This window comes from Protopterus annectens, chromosome 1.part0, assembly GCF_019279795.1.
Source record: "Protopterus annectens isolate FY-2018-M chromosome 1.part0, PAN1.0, whole genome shotgun sequence".
Taxonomy (NCBI): Eukaryota; Metazoa; Chordata; order Ceratodontiformes; family Protopteridae; genus Protopterus; species Protopterus annectens.
This window is the reverse complement of record NC_056725.1, coordinates 1,533,958,260-1,533,985,722: the sequence shown is the minus strand read 5'-3', so window position 1 is coordinate 1,533,985,722 and position 27,463 is coordinate 1,533,958,260. Positions and strand designations below refer to the sequence as shown.

Below are 27,463 nucleotides of genomic sequence, written 5' to 3'. Positions count from 1 at the left end.
AAGTCCAATGTGATAGCCGACAGACTGAGCAGAACCATCCTCTCTCCTCACGAATGGTCTCTGAACATGACAGTTGCAAATCAGATTTTCAGCAAATGGGGAATTCCGTGTTGCGACCTCTTCGCGACTCCACTGAATGTGAAGTGCAAAAAATTCTTCTCCCTAACCCTGGCTCCGGGGAAGAGCCCCATGAACGCACTAGCCCGTCCTTGGCCCACCGGCTTGCTTTATGCCTTCCCCCCAGTTCCTCTCCTTCCCAAGGTGATCCAAAAGGCATCTCTCTTGGGGAGCAAAATGATCCTAGTTGCTCCTTACTGGCCTCGTCAAGTATGGTTTCCCTATCTTCGGAAATATGCTCTGGAAGGTCCATGGTTCCTGGATCAGATCCCAGACCTTTTGGTTCATCAGTCGGGACTATTCCACCAGTCCCTACACACCTTAAAATTGACGGCTTGGCTCCTCCTCTTCCAACTATAGTCAGGAGTCCTACATTGGATCCAGAAGTTGTACACATCTTATCTTCGGCCCACAAGTTTGCTACAAAGAAATTGTATTCTAGCAAATGGAAAAGATTTGCTATTTGGGCTCAACTCCGGGGCCTGGATCCCATCACTATTCCCGTATCAGAAGTACTAAAATTTTTAACTTCTCTTTTCAATCAAGGCTCTTCAGTCTCTACCATCAAGGTTCAATTGGCAGCGATTTCCAATTTTCACGAATCTATAAACCCACCTTTAATGAGCAACAGATTGTGTAAGACCTTCTTGAAAGGTGCTGCGCTTTTAAGACCTCCGATTTCTCATCCTGCTCCTCCATGGGATCTCGATGTAGTGTTACGCACCTTAACTTCCTTCCCCTTCGAACCAGCAGCGAAATGTGATCTAAAATTTCTATCGTGGAAGACTGCTTTTCTGGTGGCAATTACTTCTGCCAGAAGGGTTTCAGAGCTTCAAGCTTTGTCTGTAAAACCCCGACGTGGTTTTCACAAAGACAGAGTATCTCTCAGGCCAAATCCTTCCTTTGTCCCTAAAGTTTGTTCCAGTTTCTGCCTACAACAATCATTAGAACTTCCAGTCTTCTTTCCGAAATATTCTAACAAAGCGGAGTTCATATTCCACACATTAGATGTCCACAGGCAGTTGCATTTTTATTTAGATAGGACCAAACAAACAAGGAAAACAGATCAATTGTTTGTATCCTTTGCAGACAATAAATTGGGCAAAGCTGTCACAAAGGTCACTATTGCCAAATGGATCAGGGACTGTATTACTCAAGCTTATTCTTATTGTAACAAAGAGCTTACCACCTCTGTCAAAGCTCATTCTACAAGGGCTATGGCTACTTTGATAGCATTTCATTCTAAGCTTGCTATTAGCGACATTTGTGCTGCGGCTACATGGTCTTCCCCGCACACTTTTATTTCCCATTACAAATTGGATGTGGCATCTAGAGGACGAGCTTCATTTGGTTCCACAGTGCTCAGGAGTGTTTTCCAATGAGCCACCCAGGATTTAGGTGCTAGGGACGCTGTCCCATCAGTACAGAATGTAGGTGAGATTGGATCACATAACATCTTTTAGTTATGTACTTACCATAACTTTAGATGTTTGGGATCCATCTCGCCTACATTCCCAATAACCCACCCTCCTTCCCCCTTCCTTGGAGATCAGAGGATATCAGAAGGTCCGAATCCTGTTGTTTCATCTTGAAACATCTAACGTTATATAAACAAGTTGTGCTTGTGTGCATGGTTGCGGACAAACAAGATCTGGGGGATTAGTGGTGGTGCATCCTGGGATAAGAAATAGCTCAGCCAATAAGAGGCCTCGCTCTATAGCATAGCGTGCCGAGTCGGAGCCGAGGGATCGGCTCCGAGCCCATCAGTACAGATTGTAGGCGAGATGGATCCCAAACATCTAAAGTTATGGTAAGTACATAACTAAAAGTTATAACTTCTTGGACTGTATACATTTATTAGGAAAAGGGCTGAAGTTCAAATATCTTTCATGCTGCTGGAAACATGTATTGCAAATATACTTTGAGTAGAAAAAGGTTGCAGTTCTCACATATTTTCCTGTAACCGAAAAACACTCATATTGCAGATTAGATCACATATTTTAGCTTACCTGCTGTAGATTTTGTAAGACTTAGTGCAGCTTACGCATCTGTTACAGTCCGACTCAGAAAAGAGTGGCAAATTTACTTTTGTATGTTACAGTGTTGACTAAGAGAAGGGTTTGCTTTATGAAGAAGAGTGGGTACTTTAGAGTTAATAAAGGAAAATGTAAATGTAGATTTGGCTTTTGAAGATAATTCCATTACTTAAAGTTTAATGCTATATTTGGCTTTTTTATTTTAGATGTGCATTTTGACTGGTGACACTTTTGTTGTATTATTTGTGATAAGTTATGTTTCAATGAACTGTTGATCTGATGTTTTCTATCCTTTTCAACCTGTGGGTTATTGGATCTGACCCAGATCCAAGACAAGCACCTCAGACTCTTCATCCCTGAGTTCTTCCTTAGCTACCCATAATGCACTGCATTCACTGATTTTCCTCACATCTTGTTTGTTGCGTAAGTATCTAGACATGATCACTGAAGCTCCTTCTTGCAATAAGTAGTTTTGTCTTATCTTGCTAATTTTGAATAGTTTTCACTGCGTCATGTAGATTCTTGTGGTTAATGTGTTTAGATTAGATAGCCTTAGTGTTAGGACTTTGTATTTATTTTGAGACAGTCTTTACTTTCTGTCATTTTCTATTCTGCATGCAGCATTCGCCATCCTTTTTTCCTTCCTGCCTGTATATATATGTGTGTATGTGTGTGTGTGTGTGTGTGTGTGTGTGTGTGTGTGTGTGTGTGTGTGTGTGTGTGTGTGTGTGTGCGTATATATATATATATATATATATATATATATATATATATATATAGATATGTATATAGATATATATAGATATATATATATATATATATATATATGTGTGTGTGTATATATCAAAAAGTAATTCTAAATAACTTTTAATACTTTTATTCTTTCTGTCAGGTGATACAGAGTTTTTCTTCTGTCGTGTATGTATATTTGACCTTGGGCCCAGTTATCGAGAAACAGGCTTCGGGCTTCAAAAATGTGTGGTGTTGCACCCGCCCCAAGGTACACATGATAAGTGTGTATACATTCTAAGTCTGGCTCACCTAGATGCAGTGTGTCAGCCATGCCCAGTGTTTGGTCCTGGAGCCCCCATAAATCAGAGGATTAAATTAGTTTTAAAAGATCTCCTGCCACCTGCATTCACCTCTTCTTCCATCCCTTCTTCTCCCTTCTCAGCCAACAAGTCAAAGAGAGGAAGACAGTAAAGACAGAGAGTTTGTAAGGGAGACAGACAGAGAGAGAGAGAGAAGTCTGAAAAGTAAAAAGAGAAATACAAAGGTAAGCCTATAAGAGAGACAAAAGTGCAGGCTGTGTTCAGCCTTGTTGGAAAAGCAGATGGATATGAAGATCCAAAAGTCTTCTGTGCTCTGGATCCAAAGTTAAGTGCGCCATAGCAACCCCTTGGCACTGACCACCTTTTACCATGACTCCAGGCTTGGAGTCTTTGAGTTCTTCAACTTTGGGCATTCCTAGCCCTTTCTTGTCAGCAGCTTCTACCTTGGGCAGACTTCACTTCCCTTTCCTACTCATAACTCATGCTGAATTCTCACTTGACTTATCCTCATCTTGGATCCAAGCCTTTGCATAATGGATCTAAGAGTCATATCCATCAGTGTCTAAACCTTTGAAGCTGTCTTCAGTGGCTTCCTGTAGGTCTGCCAGACCTTCCAGAAGTATTAAGGACTCTGATTTGGAGCAATTGTCCCTGATGGACCTTGGGATCATCCCCTCTTCTTTAGCTCTGAGGAAAGAAGTTCTCCCTCCTTTAGCTCCAACCTTGTCTCTTCCTCCCTTGGCCCATGTTTCAGTAGTGGGACCCACAGGTCCAACTGCACTCTTTCCTTTCCCTTTGTTGGTGCTGATAACTTGGCTGCCTCAATTACTGTCTCCTTCCTAGATGTCCTAGACTCAGTCTCCCTTGGAGCTGAGCACATCTTGCAGCAGAAGCTTTGGGACCAGAACCCTAAGCTCTGGATCCACTTTCAGAGTTTAAGAGCCATCCCTTCCTTTGGACGCCTTGGTCTTGGGATTGGTTTCGGGTACTTTTCTCTCTCTTGGATCTGTGGATCCAAGGCGAACTATGCCCAGTGGTCTGTCCTTGGCATCGTCATTCAGCATTGTAGACAGAATCCTTTCTCGTTCTGAGATTGGGGTTTCTTTTGCTAAGCTAGACCTGTCCCAGTACTCTCATCCATCTGGTACTTCTGTCTTGCATCAGTTAGGAAGCCTTTAGACTCCTGTAAGGAATCTCTCTCCTAGGATTCTGATGTCAACAAGGGGGAGGTTCCCAAAATCCCCATGAAGATGCCTCCTTTAATGACTTATTACAATTGATGAGGCAGTGTGAGGATGGACCACTTAAGCCCCTACCTCTGAGGAGTTGGTATTTCTTGATGCTTTTGTAGCAGACCCATCCACATCCCGGGTAGTTCCCCCTTCACTTTGGTTCCCCTTTCTGTGGCCTCATCAGTTGCACCCTTTTTGGGTCCTAGACCCTGTTCCAGAGCTGATTTCTCACCCCTCTGGTCAACCTCACCCAAATCTCAAATCCCTCAAACTGGCCATTTGGTTCCTTTAGCTCCAATGATAGTTAGAGATCCAAAGCTTTTTAAGATACTTGTTTATATCTTTTCATCTTCCCAGAAATCTTTAACCAGGAAGTTTTACACTAGCAATGGAAAAATTTGTCAGTTTGGACCTTGACCAAAGGTTTACATCTTTCTCCACTCCTTTTGATGCAGTTTTAGATTTCCTTGAAGATCTGTTTCAGTATGGTCTCAGCTATTTCACTATGAAGGTTCAGTTAGCTGCAATATCTAATTTTCATGCAGGCATGAGTAATAGTCCTTTTACATCACATAGGCTACTGAAGGCCTTTCTGAAGGGTACATTCCTCATTAGACCTCCTTTTAGGGATCGGGCTCCTCCTTGGGATTTAAACCGACGTTTGCAAGCCATGACTTGACCTCCATTTGATCCAGCCTCTACAGTAGACTTGAAATTGCTATCTTGAAAGACTTTGTTTTTGGTGGTCATTACTTATGCAAGGAGGGTTTCACAACTTGAAGCCTTATCTTGCATACTTCCTTATCTTATTTTTTATAAGATCAGTGTGTCTTTTCATACCAGCCTTTCTTTTCTATCTAAGGTGGTCTCTGAATCAAACTTGAATCAGCCAATTTCTTGTTCAACTTTAGCAACAGTGATTACTTGCTCCACTGTATGGATGTCTATCATCAACTGAGATTTTATTTGGACAGAACAAAAGCATTCAGAAAATCAAATCAGCTTTTTGTCTCCTTCAGGATTCAGTTTGGTAAACCTGTATTAAAAGTGACCTTATCCAGATGGCTTTCCAATTGTACTTATGTTGTGTATTTATTGAAAGGTATCCCTTTTCCTGGCAAGTCTTGAGCCCATTCACCGTATGCTATTACTACTTCAGCTGCCTAATTTTGCTCAGGCCCCTTTAGATGATATTTGGTCTAGCACTCATCCCTTTGTAAGTCATTACAAATGAGATAGTCCAGATCTAGGTCTACTTTTGGCTCCACCATTTTGTGGAACATTCTCTCCTGATGTCACCATGGTTTAACTGGCTGGGGGCTCTGTCACACCAGATAAGATGGACGGAAAAGAAAACACCAGATATGAAAAAATATGTAGTTATTACAATGCCAGATCTGTGTTGTCTTCTTCTATCTATCTCAGCCATCCTTCCCCCTTCCAAATTGTCATTCTTTTGACTGAGCAGACCAGCCTGAAGCCTATATTTGGGGGGCTACTTGTTTAGCACTTTCTTTTCCTTTCTTTCCTTTTCTTTCCTTGTGGAACTTTCCTTCTTCTCTTTCTAAGAGTGGGTTCCCTTTCCTTCATTAGTTTGTGGGAACACAATAGGGAAAACTCAATCTGAGGAGAATCAGTGAGGGCAGTGCATTATGGGTGGAGGAGGTGTAGCTTTGGAGCTAAAGAGTCTGAGGTGCCAGTCTTGGATCCTAGTTGGATCCAATAACCCAAAGGCTGAGACAGACAGAAGCAACATGGATCCAGCACTATGGTAAAAACATAACTTTTATTTTTGATATCTGTCTGGCTCTCTTATCTCTCTCTCTTTCTCTCTCTCTCTATATATATATATATATATATATGAGCCTACCTTAAAAGATCAACAGACCATTTGATTGACATTCATTTGGTCGACAACCAGTATTCAAGGCACTTAACAGGGAATTGCCCACCTCCCCGATGTCTTGCGACCCTGGAGTTGATATATATAGTTAAGGGGGGTGCCCACAATGGGGGGTGTGGGAGGTGAAGCCCCCCACCTATTTCCATTTAAAATGTGTAGTTTTTGTTGAATTTGTCATGTTTTAAACTAAAATAGGTGGGGGGCACACCACACCAAATAATGAGGCTGTGCCCACACCCCCCTAACTATATATATATATATATATCAACTCCAGGGTTGCACGACATTGGGGAGGGGGGCAATTCCCCAGGTTTTTGCCGTGAATACTGGTCGTCGTCCAAATGAGCTGTCGATCAAATGGTCTATCGATCTTCTAAGGCAGACCCATATATATATATATATATATATATATATATATATATATATATATATATATATATATATATATATATATTTTTTGTATGTATATGTGTGTATACTCAGCACAGACTCCACGTGGGCCAGCAGAGTAATCCAGGCTGCAGAGAGCTGAATAAGCGACTTTTCTTGATACTAAGTATATTTTTTATTGCTTTCCACATCTGAATACCTAGCGACTGTATTTTGCCTGCCTTTCTGTTACATTGAAGCTGTTTTTACTGCATTTAACTTAATATTGCACTTGGAATCCTTGTTTGTTACTATTTGACTGTATTTGTAGCAAATTCTTCTGTGTAAGCTGTAGTAGCTGATTCATAGCATTTATAAGTGTTTGCTGTACCTGTTTCTGCCTGTTTTTGAAAAAAAAAAAGAAAAAAATATTTCTTGTTTTTCCCGCTTTACTAGTTTAGTCCAGTTTCAGAGTTGCTGATTCCTGGGCTTTGGTTGTAGTTCCTGTGTACTGTTTCCTTGCCTTATTTGGGGAGAGGAAGTTACCTTGCTTACCAGTGGGAGTGGGAAGCATTGAGCTGCCTTTTGTCCAGTTTTGTGAGGTTTCAGCCAGTAACTAGTAGTTTATTGGTCGTTTTGGGCCAGTTTCTAGCTTTTTCCAGCCCCTGGTATAAAACGCGGTAAACGCGCGTTTTTCAGCTTGTACCTACTCAGCACAGACTCCACGTGGGCCAGCAGAGTAATCCAGGCTGCAGAGAGCTGAATAAGCGACTTTTCTTGATACTAAGTATATTTTTGTTGCTTTCCACATCTGAATACCTAGCGACTGTATTTCGCCTGCCTTTCTGTTACATTGAAGCTGTTTTACTGCATTTAACTTAATATTGCACTTGGAATCCTTGTTTGTTACTATTTGACTGTATTTGTAGCAAATTCTTCTGTGTAAGCTGTAGTAGCTGATTCATAGCATTTATAAGTGTTTGCTGTACCTGTTTCTGCCTGTTTTTTGAAAAAAAAAAGAAAAAAATATCTCTTGTTTTTCCCGCTTTACTAGTTTAGTCCAGTTTCAGAGTTGCTGATTCCTGGGCTTTGGTTGTAGCTCCTGTGTACTGTTTCCTTGCCTTATTTGGGGGAGAGGAAGTTACCTTGCTTACCAGTGGGAGTGGGAAGCATTGAGCTGCCTTTTGTCCAGTTTTGTGAGGTTTCAGCCAGTAACTAGTAGTTTATTGGTCGTTTTGGGCCAGTTTCTAGCTTTTTCCAGCCCCCTGGTATAAAACGCGGTAAACGCGCGTTAGCGAGATTTAGCGCGATGTAGCGCGGAGCTGCCACTGTTGCACACTAGGGCAGCGCCGGTTAAGCAGGTTTAAACTATTCAGGCTACCTAAAGTCCACTCTTCAAATTTTCCCTTAAAACTACCTTCCTCGAACTATACTACTGATCTAATCAGCGTATCCTATAATTAAAAAGATCATCTCTACTTGACTCCAAGTAGACTATTCTCTATCTGTTAAACGTAGCACTTGCTCCTACAGTACTTATTACCTTGATACGGCACTCTTGTCATAGATAGTACCCCAAAAAGGAAACCCCCATTTCTCGGTCACCCACGTCCCCCGGAATCTTTTTTAAAGTTTTTTTTTGTCTATTCCTTCTAGCATGTCGAGGGATCAGTTGCTAGTGTCCTCTCCTGCTCAGCTGGTGAACCTGGGAATATTGAGGCAATGTTACAATTGCCTCATGTACACAGACAACCCTCTCCTCCCACAAAACACAAATACATGCGAGAGATGCAACTATACGGCCAAACTGGAGGCTGAGCTCTCTCAACATAGGACTGGCAAGACCAGTCAGGAGGAGAAGGTTACCACACACACTATAGACCCAGTCTCACATAGTACCATTACAACCTCAAATCATACACATAAACACACAAAGACATACTCGGAGGCTCTGATCAAAAATCTACCAAAACAGCAGAGGCCACCAAAGCAGACACCCAAACAACCACCACCTCAGAACACAACACCTGCAACACATAGACCTCACAGTCAGAGCGTCAAACAGTCACAGCCCTTAAGGCCAAACACAATGCCAGACACACTAGTCATTGGTGACTCCATAGTCAGACACACTGACGTCCCGCTCACCAGACTGAGTAAGGAGAAGGTCACAGTAAGCTGCCTGTCGAGCGCTAGAATCCGCCACATAACGCAAGCACTCAAGTCTCTCAACAGCAGGTACAAATATGGCTCAGTCATTGTCCATGCTGGTGTAAACGACCTGAGACGTACCTCCTTGGACTACATGAAAAGAGACATTGAGGAGCTCTCTGATTATGTAGCCCAGGCAGGTATGACCCTGACCTTGAGCAGTATCCTACCTTCACCAAGAATGATGCCACAATACAGAGATAAGATGATCAGCTTTAACAATTGGCTTAAACAATGGTGTCATTCAAAGGGGATCCAGTGTCTGTCTGCCTGGGATGACATGCTGGACAAGCCACGCTGCTTCGCAAGGGACGGCTTGCACCTGTCACCCTGGGATTCCGGATATTGGCAAAGGCTCTTGCCACCCCATAGTGCCTTTTTAGGCAAGGCTCAAATTCTAAACCTACCACCCTAGAACACAAAAAGGAAAAAACTAAGGGTAATGCTGCTCAATGCCAGAAGTCTAAATCTCAAAATGCACGCACTCGAGGCCCTTCTCAGTATGGAGAACATCGATGTCTGTGCTGTGACAGAAACCTGGTTCAAGGCTCCTGAGAGCACCCCAGCTATCAGGTTTTACCTCATATCATGCGTTCCGGCCCCAAAATCCGGACAATACCAAGAAAGGAGGGGGGGGTATCCATATTCATCAAGGACACCCACACCTCAAGACTGGTGGCAACGCATGATGCATCGGAGACCATCCAGGTGCAATTAACCATAGGCAAGACTGCTCTGCAAATTGTAGCATGTTACAGGCCACCCTCACAAACTCAGGAACCTCACATGGCCTTCCTGAAAACACTAGAGGGGATAAATGTATCACCAAACACCATCATTCTAGGTGACTTCAATTACCCTAATATAGACTGGGAACACTACTCAAGCCCAAACACCCTAGCCCAAAAGTTCCTGGAATTCATAAACTCAAATGCCATGGAACAACTAGTCACCATCCCCACAAGAGGAGATAACATACTTGATCTCATCATCACGAACATGGGAGCACAATCTTCAACACCGGAGGTGTACCCCTCACTGGTGAGATCCGACCACAAACTAATCTCGCTGGAGGTCCTCATCCCACCCCCACCTGAAATAAAAAAGACCACAGTAAAGAACTTCTCCAAAGCCCACCTCACACTTCTAAAGACTAGTGTGGTCTCCTTTACGGGCCCCGAGCAAGTGGAAAACAGTACTCAAGCCGCTGAATCACTTACAAATGCCTTCTACCAGCACCTGCAGGACTGCATGGATAAGGCAATCCCAAGCAAAACAAAGACTCTTTGTACCAAAGGCAAGCGTCCAGTCTGGTGGACCCCAGCCATAAACAAACTCTACAACAAAAGGAGGAAGCTACTACAAGATAGAGCAAAATCCTTAAAAGGTAAGACACCCTTGATCACTATAAGTAAAAAACTAAGAGCTCTCATAAAATCTTCCAAAGCAAATTTCGAGAGAAAAATAGCTAAAGACTCAAAAGACAATCATAAGGCCTTCTTTAGCTATGTTAGAAACCTGGGAGGAAACTCCCAGATATGCTCAGAGCTAGTTCAAAATGATGTGAAGATTACTGATCCTACAGACATTGCCAACATACTGGCTGACAGGTTCAGTGCAAACTTCTCTCCCCCCAAAAGGAGAGATATCTATACCAAACGACTGCAGCCCCCAAATATCTCCAGCCCAAGTGAGAACTGCTCTCTCCAAAGCAAAAACACAGCATCCATGGGACCTGATGGTGTCCCCGGCTGTGTGCTCCATGAACTCAATGAGGAATTAAACCCACAGCTAGGACAGCTGTTTAATCAAAGTCTTACCTCTGGATACGCACTCCAGGAGTGGCGCACTGCAACTGTGGTACCACTTCACAAAGGCGGTGCCTCCACCGACCCTGGAAATTACCGCCCATTAGCTTGACAAGCCTTATCTGCAAAGCCATGGAGAGGATCATAATGGACCTCATAAATAAAGACATAGGGAATTTGCAGACTTTGGATCCAACCCAGTTTGGCTTTGTCAAAGGCAGATCATGCCTTTTAAACTTGGTTGACTTTTTTTGAAACAGTCACCAAAGCCATTGATGAGGGAAAGGCAGTCCATACAGCCTACCTCGATCTGGCTAAGGCCTTCGATACAATACCCCACTCGGGTATCATTGAAAACTCATCAGCTTAAATGTCAACCCATACATCACAAGATGGGTTGCAAACTGGCTGAGTGACAGAACCCACAGGGTCAGAGTTGCTGGCGCCATGTCAGACTCAAAGCCTGTCACAAGTGGTGTCCCACAGGGCTCAGTCCTAGGCCCACTCTTGTTTGGCATCTACTTCTCAAAGTACAAGCAAACACAGGAGGGTTATGGCTGACAAAGTTTGCAGATGACTGCAAACTGGGCCATAGTAGAAAACACATCTGACACAGATATCCTTCAGAAGGGTCTCACAGAAACGGATAACTGGTGCCAGAGCCACGGCCTAAAGTTAAATGCCAAAAAATGCATAGTCATACCCTTCGGGAAAAACAAGGTTACCCCTAGCTACCAAATAGGTGGCAATCCACTGAGCACAGAAGAAGTTATCAGGGACCTGGGGACCCAGGTTGATAGTAGTCTGTCATTCGACACCCATGTAGCTAAAGTAGTTAGGAAGACCTTCTACATTGCCCACCTTATCATGAAGGGATTCTCATCTAGATCAAGGGAGGTCATAGTCTCCCTTTACTCATCACTCATCAGACCAATGATTGAGTACAATGCCCCATTCGGAATGTATCTGACCCGACACTTGCAGCAGCTGGAGAGGCCACAAAATTTCCTCACCAAAAGGATAAAGGGTCTCAAAATCTGTCCTATGCTGCCCGACTGAAAGAACTCCAGCTCTATTCAGTCGCACCGCTTGCTCAGAGGTGACCTTTGCCTAACATACAAGGCCATGTCAAACCCAGATTTGATGAATATGCTTCACCTCAAAAAATCTAGATCCATCAGAGCCACAAGGGCGGGAGACTTAAACCTTGACACGGCTATTAATAGGACGTGCTGGAGGGATAGATTCATCACCCAAAGACTCCCTATGCTGTGGAACAAAATCCCGGTACATGTGAGGCAGAGCACCTCGCTGGCCTTGTTCAAGAGAAATCTTGACCAATGGATGGGAGATCGCAGATATACCCCAGGGATTACCTCAGTGTCACTGCTTGACAGAGGCACAGCAAAATAATGTGTATAGTTCCCCATACTAAAGGGGTGGCGTAAGCCACAAAACGATGGGCTAGGCTTGTAAATGCCCTCGGGCAGATAGCCTAGTATGAACCTATGAACCTATATATATATATATATATATATATATATATATATATATATATGGGGTTCCCCTTTCATCATCATCTTCTTTCGGCTATTCCTGTTAGGGGTCACCACAGCAGATCACCTGTTTCCATTTCTTCCCGTCCTCTGCATCTTACTGTGTCACACCAACCACCTGCATGTCCTCTCTTACCACATCCATAAACCTTATCTTAGGTCTTCCTCTTTTCCTGTTACCTGGTAGCTTCATCCTTAGCATCTTTTTCCCAATATACTCAGCATCCCTCCTCAGCACATGTCCAAACCAACGTAATTGTGCCTCTCTGGCTTTGTCTCCAAACCTTCCAACCTGGGCTGACCCTCTAATATACTTATTCCTAATCCTGTTCACCCTCGACACACCCAGTGCAAATCTTAACATCTTTAATTCTGCCACATCCAGCTCAAACTCCTGCCTTTTTGTCAATGCCACTGTCTCCAACCCATATAACATAGCTGGTCTCACTACCCTCTTGTAGACCTTCCCTTTCACTCTTACAGGAACTCGTCTGTCACAAATCACTCCTGACACTCTTCTCCACCCACTCCATCACGCCTGTACTCTCTTCTTCACCTCTCTTCCACACTCACCGTTACTCTGAACTATTGACCCCAAGTATTTAAACTCATCCACCTTCGCCACCTCTACTCCTTGCATCCTCACCATTCCTCTATTCTCCCTCTCATTCACACACATATATTATGTTTTACTCCTGCTGACCTTCATTCCTCTTCTCTCTAGAGCATATCTCCATCTCTCCAGGGTCTCCTCCACCTGTTCCGTACTCTCACTACAGATCACAATGTCATCTGCAAACATCATAGTCCACGGGGACTCCTGTCTGATCTCGTCTGTCAACCTGTCCATCACCATTGCAAATAAGAAAGGGCTCAGAGCTGATCCTTGATGTAACCCCACCTCCACCTTAAATGCATCCGTCACTCCCACCGCAGACCTCACCACTGTCACACTACCCTCGTACATATCCTGTACCAGTCTTACATACTTCTCTGACACTCCTGACTTCCTCATACAATACCACAACTCCTCTTTAGGCACCCTGTCATATGCTTTCTCTAAGTCTACAAAAACACAATGCAACTCCTTCTGACATTCTCTGTACTTTTCCATCAACACTCTCAGAGCAAACATCGCATCTGTAGTGCTCTTTCCCGGTTCCCCTTTATAATCTCAAAATACTGAAATCTCGAATTTCAGTATCTCGAGATCATAAAGGCGAATTTTTAAAATAGTGAAAGTGCATAATCGCAAATTCGAATATCTCAAATATGCAGTTATGGCTTTATACTACATTGCGTACAGTGTTTTGTGTAGATGGTGTCCAGTGTCGTGTGTGGATTAAGGTGGAATTTAAGGTAACCAAGTGTTTTGTAAGGACTTTTGGTGGGAGTTTGAGTGTATGTGAGTGTGTTTGTATGTTGTATGTGTGGGTTAGAGTAGGCAGGTGAAAGTATGAGTGTGTAAGTATTGGATATGTTGGTGTTTATGTGTGTGTGTGTGTGTGTGTGTGTGTGTGTGTGTGTGTGTGTGTGTGTGTGTGTGTATGTGAAGGACTGTAGAATGTCTGGGTGTGAGTTTATTTTCTTTTTCTGTTTGTGCGATCTCGAAGTTAGTATATATAAGTAGGGGTGTGTGGGGGGCTTGCCCCCCACATGGAGGGGTGCAGGGGGCATGCCCCCCCCTGCTTATTTGTAGTGTAAGTTTGTGGATGTGTGGTGTTATGTTTTTGTGTGTTTTTTGTTTTGTACTGTGGGTATTGTGTGTATGTGTGGTGTGGTGAATGCTGTGTGTTCAGGATTTCAAATTTCTCAGTTTTGGGCTGTCAGTGTTTTGTGGATTTGCCTTTATGGTTTCGAGATACAGAAATTTGAGATTTCAGTATTTCGGGATTATAAAGGGGAACCATGTGTATATATGCATATATATATATATATATATATATATATATATATATATATATATATACAGAGAGAGAGAGATGTGTTTAGTTGTATATGTATGGGTACACATATATCTACATGTATGAACATCTATTTATTTATGTATTTGTTCATTATTTTTTATTTGTGGTGTGAGATACTTGCTAAAGTCTCTCTTCCAGACATAAACATTTAAATGGGGCTGTGAATCTGCTGTACAGCCAAGAACAGAATTATGATATTGAAAATTAGGACCTGGGGAGATCTGTAATGGTTAGATTCCTATTTTGCTCCTTAGAAGAAGGTGTAGCCTAGAGTTGTACATCTGTACCAATCTGTCCCTGAAAATATCTTGTTTTGCATGTCAAAGCCTTTGATTTATGCTAGTGGATATCCATAAAATAATATCTTTGTATCCCTTCTTTAGGAAGGAAGAGTTGTTACTCAGTGTTCAGTCCTCCTCATTCTGATTTGCCATTCTGAATTGTTTTTTTTTTTGTTGTTGTTACAACCATTTATATGTACCCTCGTTGGTTAACTAGTACAAGTTGATTTTTTTCAAATAATCAACACATTTTCCTCCACTGCAGAGTACAATGTAGCTGTGTTCATAACAAATCAGATGACTGCAGACCCAGGAGCTACTATGACGTAAGTTTCTAATTTCGGGCACAGCCTAATTTTGATTTTTTTTTTCTCTTAACGTTATGTGCATTGTTGGCCATATATTTTGAATTATGCTTTAAAATATGTTTATGTTTAGGTGTATAACTGACTTCCTTTTCTGAGTCTTTATCTGGAGCTCAAACCTGCAAGAAATTAGAGAAGAAGGAGTCTAGAAACCATCCATCAGACCCTTCCAGATCCTCCACTCCTAACTCTGATCCTACTGTAGAATCTCCTCTCAAGGTGGCTAAGCGATGGGATCCAAGCTTATTGGATCTAAAGAGTAAACCTTCAGATCTGACAGCTTCTGATAACTGATCAACATCATCAGATCCGACACACTCTGAGATGAAGAAGTTACCTAAGACCCAATATGTGTCATTCCCTAGATCCTATTCCTTCCCGTCTTTCATCATCCTTCTTAGAGAAACGCCATAATTCTAGGACCCCTTCAGTGGCCCCTTCTCCTTGTTCCTCCAGTAGTCTGACAGAAGCAGATGTGGACAGAAAGATGACGAAATTTCTCTAGGCACAAATTCAGATGGGAGTTCTCCTGGCTCCTACCCCACCGGGTCCAGACACCTTTACCAGTACTACTCCTTCTGTTTTGGTTCCTTCTGCGATCCAACCTTTGGCTTTTGAGCTCTTGGATCCAAGATTTCCAGAACCGTCAGTGTTGGATCCAAAGATTGTTGTATCTTCTGCCCCGGTACCTTCTCTGAGGGACCAGCTCCGAGCATGTTGGAGCCAGGTGACTCTCACAGCCATAGCACTTTTGCCATTTCTGAGGTGGTGGAGTAATCTCCGAAGCTGTCAGAGACATCTCTACCCCTTGGAGCCTTGACTCAGGACAGTTCGGCTCTGACCTCTGCCTCAGGCAGACTGTCTTCTGTTCAGAGGGAGCTGATGGTCCAGAAGCATGTCTTCTTGGCACCATTGGCCTCCTTCTTCCTGGGGCATTCTGCCTTTGAGGTAGTGGAGAGAGTGTTCTCTACTTCTAGAGGAAGGATGATTCTCCACCTCTGATCTGTCTTCCCAATTTCATATGTATTTGTGCCTGGCGCCTCAACACTCTACTCCACAAGGACAGCCAACCCAAAGTCTGTAGACTGCTCCACACGGTATACTCATATCTTCTGTTATTTCTCCGGAACATCCAACTGAAGAAGTCCCTAGGAAGAGAAAGTGCAGGAGGAGGCACTTAGACTCTTCTCAAGAGTCAGTCATGGAAGATACCTATTTTGATGAAGGGGAATGATTCCCAAGATCACCACCTGATGATGTCTCCTTTAGAGACATCCTGGAGATCCTCAAACAAAGGGATGGTTGGTCTACCGATAACCTTTCCTAAGAGGAATCTGTATTCCTGGAATCCTTTGGGTCTGGCCCATCTACCTTCTGGGTGAATCCATCCACCGATGAGCTCATTGATTTGATCTCTACGTGGGAGGAAAGGTACCTGACTCTGTTGAGCCAATCCCCAAGAGGCCAGGCAGGATCCTAGCACCACTGAAAGGAACAGACTTTTGGAGCAAAGGAGTACCAGTAGATACCATGGTCATAGCAGTGGCCACAAAGATGTTACTCACAGAAAAGAGTACATCTTTCCATCCCCCTAACAGGGAGTCTAGGGTGTTGGACAGATTTGAGAAGTGTGTATATGCCTCAGTGACTTTGGAGTTAGGTCGCTGAATTATTTGGCACACTTCAGCAGACATCAGAGGGATATGAGTAATGAACTCTCCAAATATCTCTCCGGGACCAGCACTTCTGGGGCAGAGACCTTTATTGCCTTAAAGATGGCTACCCTACAGTCAATATTGAATTCATCCATGAGGCTCATTTCACATGCAGCTGAAGGTACCTCAAGGGTGGCAGGCTCAGACATTTCTATTAAGAGACATTCTTGGATGCCCCTGTGTGATTTCGTGGAGCCCTTCAAGTCCTTCGTCATCAGTGCCTCCTTTGACGAAAGTTTTGGTTTAGCCCCAATGTTAAAGACACACTATCCACATGTGAGCAGGATGGTAAGACCCTGTCTGCAGTGGGCATACAGTTTTTGACTCCTCAAAGAACCTTCTCTAGGAATCAGTGAGGTGGTCAAAAAATGTGGTTCAGAAAATCCCAGGATCCTTTCCGTGATACCTATGGAGATTGTTCCCCCAGGGGCAGACGGGAGAACACTAATGGGAGACGCCTCCCACAATGTGGAGGGGTCCCGCAGAATCAATGATCTAGGGATCCTTTGTCTGACAGATCCTACCAGTGTTGCTGATAGAAGGCCTAAATGTCCACCTTTGGAGGCAGTCAGGGGTCATCTATCCCTGCACCAGAGAGCCTGGCTAGAGATTACAAATGTTTTATGGGTGCAGAGGATCCAGAAGTTATATAATACCCTTTTTCCTACCGCCTCCTTATCAGTGAACAAAATTCCTGATGTTCCTGATGCTAGACAGGGGTCCAGGGAAGTAAATAGTGTGGGGGAAGAAATAGCCAGGGAATTGTTATGGCCAGGCTTGTATAGGCCCTAGAGCCGATAGCCTAGTACCAACCTATGAACCTATGTTCCACCCAGTCAGAGGAAAGCAGCAGCACTAGAAATAAGAAAGCTGCTAGAAAAAAGAATCATCCAAAAGGTACCCCCAGACGAGAAAGAGGCTGGAACTTACTCAAGATTCTTTTTAGTGCTGAAGAAAACGGGACTGGAGACCAATTTTGGATCTCAGCAATCTGAACAAATCAATTCAGTACATGAAATTGTGGATTGTCATGGTTTATTTCATTTTGCCTTTACTGCACAAGGATGACTGTATGTGCTTAGTTGATCTTCAGGATGTGTACTATTACATAAAAATGAAAAGACAAATCCAGATGATATCTATACTTCCAGCTGGGAGCCAGTCATTACCAATTCAGAGCTCTGCCATTTGGCCTCACCACAGCCTCTAGGGTGTTCACCAAATGCACGGCAGTAGTAGAAGCTCACTTTAGACTGCAGAGAATCCAGGTATTTTCGTACTTGGATGACAGGCTCATAACCACTCCTACCAGACATTTTCTGATAAAAGCACAAGATTATGTGCTCCAGCTTTGCTCTCATCTAGAAATTACCATCAATCACAACAAATCTCAACTAGAACCATTTCAAATATTAAAATTCATAGGGACCTTGTTCAACATGGTATCAGTGACAGCCTCCCTTCCCTTACTTACTTACTGGCATAGGGTACACACTATTTGATTTCAAGTCAGAAAAATAATCCAAAATTCTTCTCTATCAGCTGGATTGATTCTACAAGCTTTGGGATTAATGTCCGCAGCAATAGTTCTGGTTCTATTAGCAAGATACCATGTAAAAATTCTTCAATAGACCCTAGCAAATCAGTGGTCTGTTCTACACCAGCCTATATCCACCCAGATCAGAATAACTCAGGCATCCAAAAATACCTCACGTGGTGGATTTGCTCAGATCAGATTTTATAAGGCCATCCCTTCATTCTTCCTTAGTCCAAAGCCATAGTGATCATGGTCACTTCTTAAATTGGGGGAGACACTTCTTGGGAGAGACAGTCTAATTGACCTGGTCCCCTGAAGAGGCCAACACACATATCAATATCTTGGAAATGAGAGCAGTACTCCTAGCATTGCAGGCATTTTAAGACTCTCTCCTTTCCGGGACTGTTGAGATTTAGATGGACACTATGTCAGTGATATGGTACATCAACAAACAAGGAGGAACCAGATCTTACTCCTTGTGTTGAGAAGCTCTGAGAATGTGGCAATGGGCTATCTCATCCAATCGATTTATGATAGCAATGCACATTCTGGAGAAATCCATTGTGATAGCAGACATGTTGAGCAGGTCCATTTATTGCCTCACAAGTGGTCTCTCAACAAGAAAGTTGCGGTAAAGATATTCTGCTACATTGCTCCGTGATATTTTGGAGAATGATGAAATCAGGATTATGAAACCAGATAAGTGGGGAGGAATTGTTATCATGGATGTGTGTGATTACAATAGTAAAATGACTGACTTATTGTACAGTGACACATACACAGAGGTTTCCAAAAATTAGTTGAATATATCCTACAGGCGTATAGATTTAGACATTAAACAACTTTTACTCGATGAGCAAATTACTGTAGAAACTTCTAGATTTTTGGAAACTAATCATACTAGGATTCTTACCATTTTTGGAATCCCTAAAATACATAAGAGTATCTCTGACAACCCCTTACGACCAATTGTCGATGCAAAAGCTTCTAAGACCTTCAGTTTGGCTAAATATATTGACAACACTGTTAAGCACACCCTTGATAACAGAGACCTGGTAATCAAAGACTCCTGGGACTTTCTGTCTAAAGTTAAAAACAGTATGTACCACAAGGACTTGATCTTGGTCAACATTGACATCTGTGACCTCTTCTCAGTAATACCCCATGAAGTTGGACTAGAATGGTTCTATGACTATTTATGCTTAAATAGTACATTGAACCATGACACTATCCTTACTATCAGGTCCTGTATGGAAATGGTTCTGGACAACAACTTTATCACTTTTGAGGGGCACTTATTCAAGCAGGTGCAGGGGGTGGCAATGGGCGCATTTTGCGCACCATCATTTGCTACCATTGTATTAGCACAGTGGGAAGAAGACCTCTATGTAGTGAACTCTGTATTCAAGGACATGTGGGTACTATATGGACGGAACCTGGATGATATGGTCTTATTTTGAAGCATGGGAGGGAAGACGACCTGAATAGGTTCTTCGTTTACATCAACAACACTACCAACTTTTTGAAATTTACCATGACCAAGGACCTTGACACCTTGAATTATCTGGATGTTACTATTAAGAAAGATCACTTTAAGGGTAGGTTTACTTCGCACCTTTATAGAAAATCTACCTATTCTAATTCTTTGTTGCATTTTGAGAGTTGCCACCCTCTGCATCAGAAAAAATCCCTTGTCAAGGGGCAGTACGTGAGATTGGCCAGAATGGTGCCTGACCAGGATGATTTTGTTAAAGAATGTGGCGTTCTAATGGGAATGTTGCAGAAAAGAGGTTACCCCTTTAACTTTGTCAGTGACATAGCTAAAGAAGTCAAATCAAAAAGAGCTGGGGGTATTTATTCTGCACTCTTGGAGAAGCCTGAAGGTTTGAATAGGACCTCTGGTTTGGTCAAAACTGACAGTTTTACTAGGGCATGTGTCTTGCCCTTCACTAGGGATTTTTTTAACATTAGAAGTATTATTTATGATTTTTGGACCATTTTTTGTTTGGATGAGAAGGTCAACAAAAGGTTGGGGGGAAAACCTCTTGTGGTTTACAAAAAGGGCGCCTCCTTGAAAGGCCTGGTGGAGAGAAAAAAGTTAAAGGCAGGCCTAGGTGGAACTTTTAAATGTGGGAGGTGTGGACAATGCCCCTATATATTGGACACTGATTCCATTAGAGTAAGGAACTATGGTAAAATTACTATTAATAGGAAGTGTTACTGTTACACCAAGGGAGTGGTATATATTGCAACCTGTATGGTATGTGAGGGGTACTATGTGGGGAAGACAATCAGAGCCCTCAGATAAAAAATATATCAACACAACTATGATATACTAAAAAATAAAGAAACCAATGCTTTATTTAAGCATATAAAGGTACACCCGACACATTATTTTAAATTTTTTGTACTTGAACAAGTAGACCTGGGTCCACGAGGGGGGCCCGATGATGACTTCCTTGAATATTTAGAGCTCAAGTGGCAGATTAAATTAAATGCATGTCAACCACCTGGGCTCAATGGCAAGTTATCCATTAGTTCTGCATTAAAACTAAAATCAGCTTATTTTATGTGATTTTATTCAAGATCTGTGTTTTAAGTCATACTTCAATACATAATACATTAATGTCTATGTGATTGGTAGGTGGCAGTTGGTGTGTTGTAGTGGGCAGTTACTGTCTTTTTAAACTTAATTAATTTACAGGAAATTATGTTTACTTTGTCAACCAATGGCTGTAAGGGTTAGGGTATTTAAATATGGCATTTTTTCTATGTTCTTGTTCTGATGAAGTCTTGTGATTTTGACGAAAGTGCTTAACTTTTTTTAATAAATTTTCTGGATTTAGTGCTGCAGTGTTCCTTTGGTGATCCTCTTCTTATATTTTTTACTTGGTTTTGGTGTTCGTTATTTCTACTTCAGATAAAGAAGTTATGTACTCACCATAACGTTCCATCTGAGTAGTTTAAAACTTCATTTTCTGCAGCCGTCCCTCCCTCCTTCTCCCGAACCTGTTCTAGGTTAGTGTTATTGAGTTGCTAATAGTTTGATTAGTGGCAAACACGACCTGAGGGAAGGTGGGAGATGTGAGGGATTATGGGTAAGGGGAGGAGCTTGGAGCAGATGCTTGATAAAATGTTGCCAGCTTGGATCCGATATGGATCCGAATACCCGCAGGTTGCAGAAAATGAAGTATAACTACTCAGATGGAAAGTTATGGTGAGTACATAACTTCTTTTTTTTTCAAATATTTTTCATTATATCGATAATTCCTTCTGAATAGTAGATCTGAAGTAGGATTGTTCATTTGTCAGCAACCTGTGGGTTACGGATCCGATATCGGATCCGAGCCGGCAACTTGTTTCAAGCTAATGGATCCGAGCTCCTAGCTCCTCCCTTCACCCATAATCCCCTGCTAACCCTCCATGACCTCAGATCTAGTTTGCCGCGTTTGTGATGGCTGGATCCTTTTTGAGCTCTGTCAGATAAGTGGGAAAAAGTTAACTTTTTCTAATTATTTTTAGTCAGGAAATTCTTTTTTAGTTTAAATTAATACTTGTAAAGTGTGTCTGAGTTAGGTTCCTTATTTTTTAATTAATACCCTCCCTTCGCTGGTCGCTAGTGTGTGAGTGTTTGTTGAGTGTCTTTTGGGGCCTGTGTGTGTGTGTGTAGTTGTTTTTCTTTCTTTTTAGTTTAAAAAAAAAAAAAAAAAAAAAAGGGAATGGCTGAGGCCCCAAAAGCCATATTTTCTAAATGTACCGAGTGTGGCCATAAGCTCTCCCCGGCTGATGGCCACACTCGGTGCGTTCGGTGTCTTGGGGTTGAACACCTCACCTCGAGCTGCACTATCTGTGCAGCGTTCAACCCCAGGGCACTGAAAGAATGGAGGTCGAAGCTGGTCCTGGCGGGACTTCTACCCCCGGATTCAGCTTCGGCCTCCGCTACCTCTGCTGCTCCCGTGGCTCCATCACAGCCTGTGGTGGTTGCCACTCCTGCCCCCCTGCCTCCGACTGGGACTCAAACTCCCGCTAAAGTGTCGGAGGACAGGGAGGCCAGGAGGGAGAAACGGAGGGAGAAGCACCACAAGCGGCGGCCCGAGACCTCCATTTCGGCCCCGCCAGCTAAGTGGGCTTCTCCCTCCACTGCTTCTAGGTCTCCTCCTCCTCGGCTCCGATCCCCTTCTTTCTCCCCGGGGCCCGAGGAGGAGGAGACCCGATCTCCGTCGAGGTCATCGAGGCGGCATTCCAGGCCTGCCTCTGTGGCCTCTTCGAGATACACTTTCAGCTTATCAGATGCAGACTTGGACCGGATGATGCGAAGTTTCATCCAGGCCCAGCTGCAGATGGGAGTGCTCTTGCCTCCCCCCCCCCCTCAGGGGGGGAGCTCAACACCTTTTTTCCACCCAATTGCTCCTTCTCCGAACCGCTACCCGGGTTCGGAGTGCTCGGAGCCGAGCAGCCTTGGAGCCGGGGGTGGGTCGGCGCCGGCAGTACTTGGTACTTCGGATCCGACCCTACCCTCGAGCCTGTCAGATCTGACCTCTCGGAGCCGTGGTCCGAGCTTCGGATCCGGGGGATTCAGTGTGCCTTCGGCTCCGTCCAGGTCAGAGCATCCTCGGATCCGACGGTCTCGGCGCCGGCTCCGATCCCTTCATCGGATCCGAGTGGGAGCCGACTTTCGGATCCATTGGAGAGTGGCTCTCCCTCGGCATTCGATGTTGTGGAGAGGGCTCTGTTGAGAGCATCCGGACCCCCGGTCCTTGCATCGACTCCTCCCTGCACTCCCTCTCTGCTGGGCCAGGCTTCCATCACCCGGCCAAAGGGACAGCCTGCTTCGATGTCACAGATAGTTCCATTGGAACAAGATGTTGCTGGCGAGGCCTCCTCGGACAGTCCCCCCGAGGAAGCTCCCCGCAAGCATACGTGCAAAAGGAGGCACATGGACTCCCCTGAGTCCTTAACCGAGGACACGGACTTGGAGGAAGGGGAAGGCTCCCCAAGATCACCCCCTGAGGATGTCTCCTTTGGAGACAGAGGTGGGTGGTCTGCCCCCAAGTCTTCCTCTGATGAGTCCGTGTTTCTGGAGGCATTCGAGGCAGGCCCGTCTACCTCCTGGGTGTCCCCTCCAGCCGACCCCCTGGTGGACCTCATTACCACCAGGGCATGGAAGGATCCGGACACCGTGGAGCCAATACCGAAGCGACCGGATAGGATTCTTAGCCCCCCTTAGACCGGTCACATTGGAGTAAGGGCCCCCCTGTAGATGCCATGTTGACGGCGGCAGCCACAAAGAGGGAATTGGCTCAGGAGAGTCCCTCAGTCCATCCACCGAGCAAAGAGTCCCATTTGATGGATCGCTTAGGGAAGCGAGTCTTTAGTTCAACGACCTTCTCAGTAAGGTCTCTGAACTATATGGCACATGTCATCAGGATGCAGCGGGATCTTATCAAAGAATACGCTGCATCCCCCCCCTGAGTCCATGTCGGAGGAGGATAAACAATTGTACTCCACCCGAATGGCCACTCTGAGATCTATTTCAAACACCTCTATGCGGCTGTTGTTCCACGCCACAGAGGGAGCCGCTAGGGCTAGCGGAGCAGGCCTAGTCATGAGACGTCAGGCCTGGCTCCGTCATTGCGACTTTACAGAGCCCTTTAAAGCATCCTTCGCGAACGCCCCCTTTGATGGTTCTGCCCTTTTTGGCAAAACTGTTCGCGAGAAGCTTGTCCTGAGTGAGAAGGACGGGAAGACGTTGTCTGCCGTCGGAGTCTGCTTCTCTGCTCCCCAGCGGTCCTTTTCAAGGAACCAAAAGGGTCAGAAGAAGATGTGGTTCCGGAAATCACAACATTCCCAACCAGCTCCGGACAACCAGTCCTACCGTGGCAGAGGTGGACAGGGAGGACGTCACCCCAGGGGCAGAGGGGCTCCGAGAAATTTTGGGTCCAGAGAAACTTTCTCTGAGTGGCCCTCGCAGCAGCCCTGAGGGGTTGCCCAGCTGCTCCACTCTGGAGGCAGTTGGGGGGGCGTTTTTCAAAACATCTAGCGGCATGGGAGTCCATCTCAACAGACCGCTGGGTGCTTTGCATCATATCCAGAGGATACAAAATACCAGTTCTTCATGTCCCCCGATCCAAGAACCTCCCCGATGTACCACCCGATCACAGGGAGGCCGCAGCCGCAGAAATACAGCAGCTGCTAAGAAAAAGAGCCATCCAGCCCGTCCCCCAAGACCAGCTCGGATTAGGGTTCTACTCCAGGTTCTTTTTGGTGCCAAAAAAGACGGGGGATCTGAGACCCATTCTAGACCTTTCCCGCTTGAACCTGTCAGTAACCAAGGAAAAATTCCGAATGGTCACTCTTCAATCTATCCTCCCCCTTTTGAGGGAGAACGATTGGATGTGCTCTATAGACCTCAAGGATGCGATACCACATCTTAATGGACAAACGATCCAGGAGGTTCCTTCGCTCGGCTGGGAGCCAGTCACTACCAGTTCAGGGTCCTTCCCTTTGGCCTCACCACAGCCCCCAGGGTGTTCACCAAAGTGTTAGCAGTGATTGCGGCCCACCTGAGACTCCAGGGAATTCAGGTCTTCCCATACCTGGACGACTGGCTCCTGACCGCACCAACAAGGCATCTACTTTGCTCGGCCAGAGACTTCTTTCTCCATCTAGCTCCACAACTAGGCATTACTATCAATGTCGGCAAATCTCTACTGGCTCCAACACAGATCATAGAGTTCATAGGTGCCAGAATAAACACCAGAGATTTGCGAGCCTTCCTAACTGCCGAGAGAATCAGAAATCTACAACTTCATGTGTGGGCTATCCTTCATTCAGAGGCTTCACCAGCGGAATTGATCCTGAGGGCACTAGGCTCCATGGCGGCAGCGATTACACTCCTTCCATGCGCCCGTTTGAACATGCGAGTCCTGCAATGGACTCTGTTAGTGCAATGGTCCTTCCTATTCTTTCCTCTCCACCATCCCATTGCTATCAGCAAGGCTTGCAGAAGGGTGCTACTATGGTGGCTCCAAGCATCGAACTTCCATACGGGCCGTTCTTTCTGCACCTCTCCCCCTATCGCCACGGTGACCACGGACGCTTCCCGCCTCAGGTGGGGGGGGGGCATTACTCAGGCAGGACAATCCAAGGCACGTGGAACGATACAGAGACCTCCCTGCATATCAACGTTCTGGAGATGAGAGCAGTGCTGTTGGCGTTACAAGCACTTCAGAGCTTCCTCCCTGCAGGAACGATTGCAATTCACATGGACAACATGTCAGTGGTCTGGTATATCAACAAACAGGGGGGAACCAGATCTTATCCTCTTTGCCACGAAGCCATGAGAGTGTGGGAATGGGCGATTTCCACCAACCGCTTTCTGATTGCAATGCACATTCCGGGGAGGACCAACATCCTAGCGGACAAGCTCAGCCACACCTTTCTTACCCCTTACGAGTGGTCTCTCAATCCTCTAGTAGCGAAGCAGATATTCGCAACATGGGGGCAACCCTGCTGCGATCTTTTTGCATCTCCATCAAACGCCAAATGCGACAATTTCTTCACTCTAATCCCCCCACCAGGGGAATCTCCAAGAGACGCTCTGGTGCATGCTTGGCCACCCGGTCTACTCTATGCCTATCTTCCTCTTCCAATGATGATACAACTCTTACAGAAAGCCTCGCGGTTGGGGAGCAAAATGATTCTCATTGCCCCATTCTGGCCTCGACAAATTTGGTTCCCTTACCTGTGGTCTCACCTTGTGAATCACCATTGGATTCTAGATCCTATTCCGGATCTCATCTCCCATCCATTGGACTTGCCAACTCCAAACCTGGACAATCTGAAACTGACAGCTTGGTTGCTCCAGTTCCACTCCTAGTTAGGACTCCCGGTATCTCTTCACCAGTCAAAGCCATCCTCGTGGCAGCGTATAAGCCCTCCACTAGGAAAGTGTATCACAGTAAATGGAAACGTTTTTCCATCTGGGCGGAGCGCCGCGATCTAGATCCCTTTACGGCTCCTCTTCCATCCATTTTAGACTTCCTAACTGAACTCTTTCAAGAAGGCACTAGTTGTTCAACTGTCAAAGTGCAATTGGCAGCCATTTCTCATTATCATGTGGGACATGATACAGGGCCCTTGATGTCAGCCAAATTGTGTAAAACCTTTCTCAAGGGTACCTTTTTACTTAGATCTCCTGTAAAAGAAGCCGTACCCCCATGGGATCTTACTTTAGTTCTTCAAGCCTTGACTGCTCCACCATTTGAACCCGCTGCTTCAGTGGATCTCATATTCTTGTCATGGAAAACAGCATTCCTTGTAGCCATTACTTCAGCGAAAAGAGTGTCGGAACTTCAGGCTCTTTCTGTAAAGCCTCCATACCTGATTTTTCACCCTGATAGAGTGTACCTCATGATCAATCCCTCCTTTCTTCCCAAGATAGCATCAGAAACCAACATAAACCAATTCATAAATTTACCGGTGTTCTTCCCTAAATATCAAAATAAGGGTGAATACAAGCTGCACTCATTGGATGTTCATAGGCAGCTTCATTTTTATACTCATAGGACGGCTGGCCATAGACAATCTGACCAGCTGTTCGTTTCCTTTGCCAAATTTAACTTGGGGAAAGCTATCTCTAAAGTATCTTTATCTCGCTGGATTTCCCAATGTATCCTACTGGCTCATCAAGCCTCGGGTAGACCCGCACCAGAAGGAGTTCGTGCTCATTCCACTTGCTCCATTTCTACTTCTGCGGCTTTCAAGTCTAGACTTCCTTTGGATGATATTTGTTCTGCAGCCACTTGGGCTTCATCTCATACCTTTATCAACCACTACAAGCTAGACCTGCTTTCTAGAGGGAGAGCATCCTTTGGCTCTGCGGTGCTTCATAATATCCTTCCATGATGGCCACCCAGGGTGCAGGTAGCTGGGGACTCTGTCCCACAGGTTGTTGACAAATGAACAATCCTACTTCAGATTTAGAAGTTATGTACTCACCATAACGTTCCATCTGAGTAGGTAGTTCATTTGTCTGCAACCATCCCCCCCTCCTTCCCCCTGACCTTCTTCGGATCTATTAGTTTTTAGATATCCTTTGTTGGATATATATTGAGAGGCAAACTCAATCTGAGGTCATGGAGGGTTAGCAGGGGATTATGGGTGAAGGGAGGAGCTAGGAGCTCGGATCCATTAGCTTGAAACAAGTTGCCGGCTCGGATCCGATATCGGATCCGTAACCCACAGGTTGCAGACAAATGAACTACCTACTCAGATGGAACGTTATGGTGAGTACATAACTTCTAATTTTAGAT

The 27,463-nt window shown here is 44.6% G+C and overlaps 1 protein-coding gene across 1 annotated transcript in view; it reads left to right on the top strand.

The window, feature by feature from the left end:
• DMC1 (DNA meiotic recombinase 1) overlaps positions 1-27,463 on the top strand; it is a 1,571,258-nt gene that overhangs the window by 1,432,258 nt on the left and 111,537 nt on the right. Inside the window, exon 11 of the mRNA XM_044067943.1 lies at positions 14,798-14,858. Coding sequence (XP_043923878.1) covers positions 14,798-14,858 — 61 coding nt within the window. The remainder of the gene's footprint in view (positions 1-14,797; positions 14,859-27,463) is intronic.